This window comes from Mus caroli, chromosome 14, assembly GCF_900094665.2.
Source record: "Mus caroli chromosome 14, CAROLI_EIJ_v1.1, whole genome shotgun sequence".
In the NCBI taxonomy this organism is placed as follows: Eukaryota; Metazoa; Chordata; class Mammalia; order Rodentia; family Muridae; genus Mus; species Mus caroli.
The window spans coordinates 57972467-57981940 of NC_034583.1; the positions used below are offsets into that span (position 1 = coordinate 57972467).

The window sequence follows — 9474 nt, forward strand, 5'->3', positions numbered from 1 at the left end:
CAGAGGCAGAGGCAGAGGCAGAGGCAGAGGCAGAGGCAGAGGCAGAGGCAGAGGCAGAGGCAGAGGCAGAGGCAGAGGCAGAGGCAGAGGCAGCAGTGAGCATGAGAGAAAAGCAGATAAATGGAGACACACAAGATAGAAAGATACACACGCAGGTTGTGGAGACAAGAAGGAAGATAGGGATCCCCTTGCAATGCTCACTTCAGATCATGCTAAGGTTCCCATCAAGGTCAATGCTATGGGTTCCAGCTCTATATGCTGTGCTGATGCCTAAGCAGAAAGCACACAGTGTGATTAGCCAAACTGGTTTAGTGCAGCAGGTGGCAATGGAGCTACTTCTGCATAATGAATAAGATGCACCACAGAACATCCCTGAGGGAAAGTGCTGGAAACGACACTTAATGAATTAGTTTCCAAGAACCTGTCTCGGGAGAACCAGCTTCACTCGGTATAGTGAGGTGAATAAACATATGTGTCCCACACCAGCCTCTGACTGACCCCCGGCAGAAATCCCCGCCCAAGGTGGAAGGAAGACACACTTTGCACAATAACATTCCCCAGAGGGGTTCTGTCGCCAGTGAAAAGTGATGTAACCTACGTAATGTAACTAGTTTGTAAAATCAACTTATAGAGAGAGGAGGACACCTGCCCACGTGGCCTTGGCTTTAAATAGATACGAACAAGGCCAGGGCCACGGAACAAAGGGAGGAAACTAGAGCTGCCCGCTCTGCTGGGCTGCAATTAGGTTAATGCTGGAACATGATCAAAGTGGCCCAGTTGGCAAGAGGGTCGGAAAAAGAGCCTCCTCCGGGATCCGCGCTGCCTTCCCTCCACCTGCCCACGGGGTGTCCGAAAGGCCCGAGGGGCTCACCCTTCTTCCGTGCCTGAGCGATGACTTCAGCCGCACTCTTGCTCATCACTTTGGTGACATACAGGGGGCAGTTGGTCTGGTTGGCAATAGTGATGGACCGGTTCACAGCTTCAGCCTCGACCTATGGGAGGGCAGATAAGCATGAAAACCCCGCCCATCCTCATGCCCATCTTTGTCCTTATTCACCAACAGAGATAGATGGATTCCCGAGGCTCTTTCCTAAGTGACACCCAGGACAAAGATCCACAGGCTCCACCTAGACCCACAGTCTAGTAACATTGCCAAGTGGGTTGTAACCACCCTGGGTGAATATTGGCAGGAAACAGGATATTATGAAGATAACTTAGGTCACTCCCTTTAGTTATCAAAGTACTGAAACAACGGCCTCTAAGAAATTATAGAGTTTTCTGAGGAGAAATTTCACAGTGGGAGAAGGAAAAGCCTGAAGCTGGGTGCCCGCCAGAGGAGAGGCGTGTCTCCAGGAAAGGCGGTTCACACAGTTCTGAGTACACAGAACACCTTCCAGGACAGCAGAGGCCAAGGCAGCGATGGGTGGGAGGGACCACACCATGACGTGGACTGTTTAGCTAAGCATGCTTCTCGCCCTCTATCTAAAGAGCTCTTACTATTTCGTCCTTTTTAACTACGTGTCTGCCGGTGGGTGGGTGTGCACATGCGTGCTGGTACCCACGGAGATCAGAAGCACTGACTATTCCCAGAGATGGAGGTACTGACAGCTGTGACCTGCCTGACGTAGATGCTGAGAACCAAACCTGGGTCCTTTGTAAGAGCAGTGTGAGCGTTCCTGCCCTTTTAGCTACTGAGCCACATCTCCAAGCCATTAAAGATCCAGGCTGGCCAGGGACTCCTGATCCTGCTTCCTCATCTCTTCATCACAGCCCACCAAGTGTACCACCATGAGCAGCAGCCTAGTTAAAGCTAGTTAAACCTAAGCTTTATGTCAGGACTCTGAGGACGGGCTCAGGAAGACGCTGGATCTCTGTTCCTCTTCCTACCGTAACTACACTGAACCAATCTCCTTTCTCCACAGTTCGCCACTGCTCGTTTTTCTAATTAGCCTGTGGATGATCAAGCCGTGCTTGTCAGGGCTGCCAGGGCCCAGTCTTGTTAGGCGTAAAGACTCTGGTAACAATTTCACTTGCTCACATTTGAGAATACCCAGACCCTGGCTGATCTCAATGTGGATATTCATTCTGCTCTCATGCTCCAGAGTGAAGACATTCAATGTTCGTGACTCTGGAGACAAGTCAGCCAGATACTTGTGAGCCAAGCCAACATCACCCACAAAACAAAACAAGCTTCATAAGTCTCTGGAATGGACTAGGGCAGTACCATGTTCCCCCAAGAGTGTGTCTGGCCAGCCACAGCCTGGTACGACCTTCAACGCAGATGAAGAACTACCCAAATGGAACATCTGGCTCTTTATATCTGATCCTCAGGGAATGGAATTTCAGATTCCACATCACATCTACCGAATACACAACCAGGAAAACCGCCTTGTTATGGAGGTATATCTTATGTACAACAATGTGGGATCATCATAACAGAAGAAACTGATTCAAACGGGATCCCAAAAGGTCACTGTCAAGTCCTAAGAAAACATTGTGGTGTAAATTCTTAAAGGTAAGAAGGGAGACAGTCCCTTTCCCTGCCTGCCATACTACCCCACTCCCAACATCCCTAAGCAGAGGGTCAAAACATAAATGGATTCCTTCATCTTGTTAATGTAACTTTAAAAGCCAGGCGGTCACTTTTCAGAGGAGATAGCTGCACTCCTAGTTATTTGCTTTGGCTAGTCCAGTTTCCACTGGACCACGGCAGGGCTGGGGTCTGTCGCTGCTCTCCATGCTCTTCCCAGTGAGGGAGACCCCAGCCTTCATTCACACTCAGATTCTGGGCATCAACTATGTGAGGAGAGTCTATGAATCTTACAGGAAAGCAACTAGCTCTCAGAAAACACTCACCAAACACTCAAATGTTTCCCATTCCAGGGATAGCTGAAGGGAGCCTCCCTCCTGCTCCCTGCCCTCCCTCCCCTCCCTGAAGTCTCCTGTGGGGCTGTCAGCTCAGAAGTCTCTGAAGTGTGAATGAAAAGGACTCCAAGATGCTCAACACTTCACAGGGATGTCAGACACAGCCCTGCAGACTTCCCAGCCCAGACCCTTCACAAAAGGACAGACACACTATAAATAAAGTCTGGGAGCTACAGGCCTGTCCTCAGTAAAGCGGGGTGTGCAGTGCCTCTAATTAAGAAGCCAAGTGGAACTGGCTGCTACTAAGACTCCTGAGGAAGACATGCTGTGCCAGGGGTCTGTCTGGATTTGCATACACACTGTGAATGGAATTCAGGCTCCATCTGGCTCCACAGAGTGGCCTGAAATTGGACAGGAGCCAAACTAAAAAACGCTAGCTCTCTGGAAGAAGAGGGTATTTAAACCTCGCTCTCCACTCTCCAGCTACAACAGTCCAGCCTCTGATACACAATAAACACTGTGCACTGGGCCCTGACCAAAATCTCTTTAAATCTTGTAGGAAGGGTGTAATCGCTTAAAAATAAAACCTCTGCTTATTATAGAGACCTTGAACATCTGGGAGGTTGTCTATGTGATTTTACAGATGGAGCAGAACAAACACCACAGGGAAATGACCTATCCAAGGACCCATAGTAGAGTCCAGACAATCTCTGGGCAAGTCCCTCCCGTCTTGGCAACCTACACGCCTCGGTCATATATCCTTCGAGGCCCAGCTGGAAAGGCGTTCCGTCTGTGATGGCTTTGCTGTACAGATCTTCTTTGGCCTCAGGCTCTTACCAGCTGCTTTTTGCTAGTAGTAAGTCTCATTCTGGCTTACAGATATACTTCCTGTCTGCGGCTTTGTCACCAGCTCATTGAAAGTCTCGGGGAGCACCATCCCCTACTTGCCCCACTGCCACAGATGGCCAGGCACTGCGGTGGTCAGAACATGTGCTTCTCACCGGTACCACCTCAGACAGGTGATCCCTAGAATCCGGCACTCCTACCGGTCTCCCTTTTCCCAGCTTCTTGAGGGGGGAATCCTACAGAGCTGCGAGCTGTGCACATGGTAGAATTGCGAAGAGCAGCATACAGCGGCAGGAAGCTGGCCGCCCTGCACAGTTCAAACCAAGCTGGCCATCATGGTGCTACAGACGGACGAGATCCTGACACTACACAAAGTTAAACCGTTAGCGTTGTCTCCTATGTGCTGGGGGGTCTCTTCCTAATTGGTCTGTACGGCCAAGTCCATTCAGAATGGTTCTATGTTTGATTCTCTGTGTCGCCCCCTCAAGAGTTTAAAACACAAAAGACTCAGCTTGACAGACAAAACAGCAGCCACCATCAGGAAGAACAGCAAGGGTGAAGGGCTCGAAATCCTATTCTTTCTTCCTTCCTTCCTTCCTTCCTTCCTTCCTTCCTTCCTTCTTACCTGCCTGCCTCCCTCCCTCCCTCCATCCCTCCCACCCATAGGACTGGGGCGAAATTACTCAAGAGCCTTACCAAACTCAGTGCCTGGCATAAGTTAGGCTCCTCCCATCCTGAGGCTCCTCCCCGCTGAGCCTCAGGATGTCCAGAACTGGCCACTCAGTGCTCTAATTCTGTGAGACAATGGCCAAAGAGAAGGCCCTGTGCTGAGCCACATAAGAATGGGTGTAACTTTTCTGCTTAAAGGGGTTAACCAGAACAGTGGGTCCCTGAGAGCTAGCTCCTGTGGGCATCCTTCCTGTTTCCACACTTTGTTCTGCCAAGCCCTGGGATCTGGTGGCCCCATCTCCTTCACAGGCCACTTACCAAACATCCCCCTCTGTCCTGTTTTTGGAAGGGACACCTTAAATGTTGAACCTCCATCCGCCCGGGTCCCTGAGGGTCTCCCCTTGCCTGCAATCTTTGCAGTCTAGAATGTTCCTTGCAGAACTCCTCCATCCTCCTCTCCCCCTCAGAGTTGTAAGACTGCCATTCTACAGACCTTTTCCTATACTGAAGGACCAGCCTCTGAAAAAGCACATAAGGTTAAAACTCTCATGGTGGAAACTCTGACTCCCAATATATGATACCTGCAGCCTTCTGACCTACAGGCTCCATGGTCCAGTATGGTAACCTTGTGCTTCTCAGCCTGAGCTAATCCTGTTTACGGCTCCCACCAGGTTCTATCCACCAGGCCCTACTGAGTGTGCTACACTCAGCAATGACTCATCATGTGCGTTTTAGAGGTGTAAAGGAACTCTGTGGTTCCATCCTATGTTTAGGGGACTGGCGGTACTGCGAGTGGGTAAGTACATGCACTCACATGCACACACATTTCTTTGAAAGACCAAAGCACATCCAAAAAGCCCCACTTTCAACAGGTACAGGGGTAGAGGAGAAGAGGCCCTGCACAGAATCTACGAGACATCATGTCGCACATCCCAGTCCCAGATATTCACCTCCTCTGGCCGGCTCAGCACGTGTCCCTCGGGGCCTGTGATGCCCAGATCCAGGATCCTCTGCTGTTCCTGTAATGTGTATAGAAAGCTGAGTGGTCAGAGAAGGTGGGTTTCGGGTGGCTGATGCCAAGAGACCTGGGCAAAAAATCTCCCTAGCAAGAAGTTCAGTGGGCCCTGCTGGATACCCGGTGTCATGCCAGACCTCAGAAAGAGGCGTCCCTATACTAATTCCAGTCCCATTTGAGCAGGACAGATCCTCTAGAGCCTCTCAATATGTTCAGCATCCCCAGGGAAGCTGACAGCCAAGCCACTCTTGGCCCACAGCACAGTAATATGATGGTATCCAAGTGTGACTAGGGTGTTCCTCAACTCCATCCAGAACAGCTACACTGCAGTGCCAAGAGAAGGGGCCTTTCTATAACAGAAATCAGCAATATGCCTTACCAAACACTAGCAGAAACTCCCCGGAAGAGCCCTTGTACCAGACCATACAGCCCTCTGGATTTCCACACTGGTGGTCCAGCTTCAAAAGCTGCCCTACACTCTTGATCTTGCTTTCCAGGAGAGGAAGAAAATGTGAAAGGAAGGGTCCCTTACCTCTGCAATGATGTCACCATTCTCTGCGTGGACTTGAGCTATGGCACCGATATCCCGGATCACGCTCAGCACTTCATAGATCTGAGGAAGAAGGGAACGAACTCAGAGACCCAAACCTGCAAGTTTCTGGTCAAAGGAAATCCCCTGGGTTGAAATGGCACCCAGGCTGCTCTGACAGGCTTGGCTTGGCAATAGGCTCAAGGGGACTGCCTTCTGGCCACTCTGAGACTCAGAGAGGCAGCCCAACCAAAAGGATAGGGGTGAGGTGTGAAATGCAGGGGATGACACCCAGCTCTGCACTAGGTGTGACCAAGGCTCTCAGCACTACCACTAGGCCACACAGTATCCTGATTAGAGGTTACGGTTTGATGTGAGAGTTTAGAAGGGCAAGACCCCATCAAAGACTAACTTTATTAAACTCCAAACAGGCCACCCATATCCCAACAAGCTATGAGTGAGCTATATACACACATGGAAGAAATGTTTCCCCAGATGGCAGCCGTAACCAAACTAAACAGAACGTCGGGAACCTACTCAGAAAAGTTGGCTTTCTTACCTGGGAATCCGTCAGCTGGAATCGATCTTTGAAAGCCATGTACACGAGGAAGGAGTTTACCCCTGATGACAGACAAAGAAGAGAGGCAGACACGTGACTTTCAATACATGAACCCAGAGCAAACAATCTGTTCATACGTGTGTCTGGACCTGTGCACATCTGTGCGGGGGAGCGGGTGTTGAGGGGGCAAAAGAGAGAACGAGATGGAGAGCCTGAGGACAACGGCACAGCCACATGCTTGTCATCCCAGCTACTGAAGCAGGAGGATCACACGTTCAAGGCCCGTCTGAGCTACAGGGTGAGTTCAAGGTCGTGTAAAGCTTAGAGAGAGAGACCCTGTCTCAGAAAACACAAACTAGAAAGTGCTCAATATAGCGCTCAGCTTAGAGTGTTCGCCTGGCACGATGAAGTCCTGGATTTAATCTCCAGTACCACAGAATGAAAGAGGAAAAGCATGACAGAGACAGACAGACAGACTACAGACAGACAGGCAGACAGGCAGGCAGAATGACAAAGCAAATGGGAAGCTAGGACCAGGGTTTCTGGAAATTGTTTTTGCAGTTCTGATTTTCCTGTTTGAGAACTTCACAGGTCTATCAAAATTAAAAGCTTGCAGTCTGTAGCTACATAACACTACAGACTCCTGTCTGTAGTAACATAACTCACAACAATCGGTAGTGGAAGCCCCACCCCCACCAGCCAGTGAGCATCAGTGTCACCGTCTCAGCATCACGGTGTCAGCATCACCAAACAGTCTCTGTGTAAGCTGGAACACCATTTGGTCTGACAAAGGACATTTGGTTGCACGGGACAATGGGGGCGAACACAGAAGCCATCCTGCTGAGTGAAAAAGGCAGTACCAAAAGAGAGGTGCTGAAAAACCCCATGGACGGGAGGGACACGGGGCAGGCCAGTGTCACAGAGAGCTGTCAGTGTCACAGAGAGAGGGTAGGATGGGGATACCTGGGCTGGAGGAAAGGGAAGGAGCAATTATGGAGATGGATCTTCATTTTAGCAAGATGAAGTATCCTAGATGTAGAGAGTGGTAGTGCGTGCGTGCGTGTGTGTGTGTGAGTGTGTGTGTGTGTGTGTTTGTATGGCTGTGTGTGTGTGTGTGTGTGTGTGTGTGTATGTTCATATGGGTGTGTGTGTGTGTATGGTTGTATGGATGTGTGTGTGTGTATGTGTATGGTTACATGGGTGTGTGTGTGTATGGGTGTATGGTTGTATGAGTGTGTGTGTATGTTTTTGTATGTGTGTGTGTATGGTTGTATGGGTATGTGTGGTCTCTGTGTGTGTGTATGTTTGTATGGGTGTATGTGTGTGTGTGTATGGTTGTATGGGTGTGTGGGGGTGGGTATATGGTTGTATGAGTGTGTGTGGGTATATGTGTGTGTGTGTGCACATGTATGTGTGTGAGTGTGTGTGTGTGTATGGTTGTATGGGTGTGTGTGTATATGGTTGTATGGGTGTGTGTGTGTGTATGGTTGTATGAGTGTGTGTGTATGGTTTTGTGTGTGTGTGTGTGTGTGTGTGTGTGTGTGTGTGTGTGGTTGTATGGGTGTGTGGGGTGTGTGTATGTGTGTGGTTGTATGGGTGTGTGGGGTGTGTGTATGTGTGTATGGTTGTATGGGTGTGTGGGGGTGGGTGGGTATATGGTTGCATGAGTGTGTGTGTGTGTGTGTGTGTGTGTGTGTGTGTGTGTGTATGAATGTGCCTGTGCCACAGCATGCACATGGAGATCAGATGACAACTTGAGACTTTGAGAATCCAATTCAGGTTGACAAGCTTGGCAGTATTACCTGCTGATCCATCTCAGAGCCCCAAACTGATGGATTAAAAACAAAGTGAAGACTGAGTGAGTCCACACTTACAAGCTGCACACTTACAAGTGACTCAAACTGTGTTGCTCGGGCTAGAAAGGCAGCTCAGAGCTTAAGAGCATTGGCTGCACTTCCAGAGGATCCAGGTTTGATTCCCAGCACCTACTAGTGGCTCACAACTGTCTGTCACTCCAGTTCCAAGGGGATCTAATCGGCTCTTCTGGCTTCTGCAGGCACCAGGCACCCACGTGGTGCACAGACACACATATAGTCTAATGCTACATGTATAGTATTTATCACATTTTTTTCTTCAAAAACTTTTTTTTCTCAAAACAACTCTTTATTCTGACTTTGACAAGAAAATGAATTATAAACTTCTGGCTATGTAAATTGTCTTTTCTTTGGCAAGCCATGCTGGTTTTTAAGAAACATTTTTTTAATAAGAAAAAAAAAAAAAAACATTAGTTTGGCAAGCAGCTGTCCATCCTCAAATCCTGGAGTTCTTGCCTCCTGAGGCACCAGACCAAATATCCCTCTCCAAGACTCATCACAATTCTAAACAATCGTCTTGACAACCTCAGAGCCTCGGAGCTTAATTCAAGCCACCTGGGAATGCTGGACGCTGCCTGAGATAAAGGCCTCTGGGCATCCCAGTTCTTCACTTCATGCCAGGCAACAGTTGCCATGGTAACCCGCCTGGCCTGATTTGGGATAGACTGGCCCAAAGAATTGAAAGTTAAAATCCACCAGCATCTGGGATTCTCAAGACATGAGAATGGTTCTAGCTGGAGGCCAACAATGTCAGACATGTGTCTGGAGGCTGTGGACACTGGTCTGGTTCCTAAATGATTTTAGGGTTACCTCTTGGGGGTGGGGGGAGTTTGTAGTAACACTGAATGGTCACTAAGGAAAAGCTGTTGCCTCCTCTCTGAAAAAAATGAGATCTATTTCTGGACAAAGATGAAGAGTTGTTGTCTCCCTGGACATGAATAGCCTGGCCAAGGGACCACCCCTCAGGAAGGCAGGTTCACCTTGGGCCAAGCTAAAAAGCTGGGAGGAATAATTAACCTTTAAATGAGGTAGTGTGCTTTCTGTTGTAAATCTCCACTCCCTAGTGTAGCAGGCTCCAGGCTCATAGCCCTGAGGCTTCAGACGGCTGCCCAATATT

The 9474-nt window shown here is 49.3% G+C and overlaps 1 protein-coding gene across 2 annotated transcripts in view; it reads right to left on the reverse strand.

Moving 5' to 3' along the window:
* Dpysl2 (dihydropyrimidinase like 2) overlaps positions 1 to 9474 on the reverse strand; it is a 105096-nt gene that overhangs the window by 20565 nt on the left and 75057 nt on the right. For both annotated transcript variants that reach the window (XM_021181296.2, XM_021181298.2), the window contains exons 5-8: positions 6484 to 6545; positions 5928 to 6008; positions 5331 to 5399; positions 872 to 992 (exon numbers count right to left, since the gene is read on the reverse strand). In XM_021181296.2, the coding sequence (XP_021036955.1) occupies positions 872 to 992; positions 5331 to 5399; positions 5928 to 6008; positions 6484 to 6545 (333 nt within the window). The remainder of the gene's footprint in view (positions 1 to 871; positions 993 to 5330; positions 5400 to 5927; positions 6009 to 6483; positions 6546 to 9474) is intronic.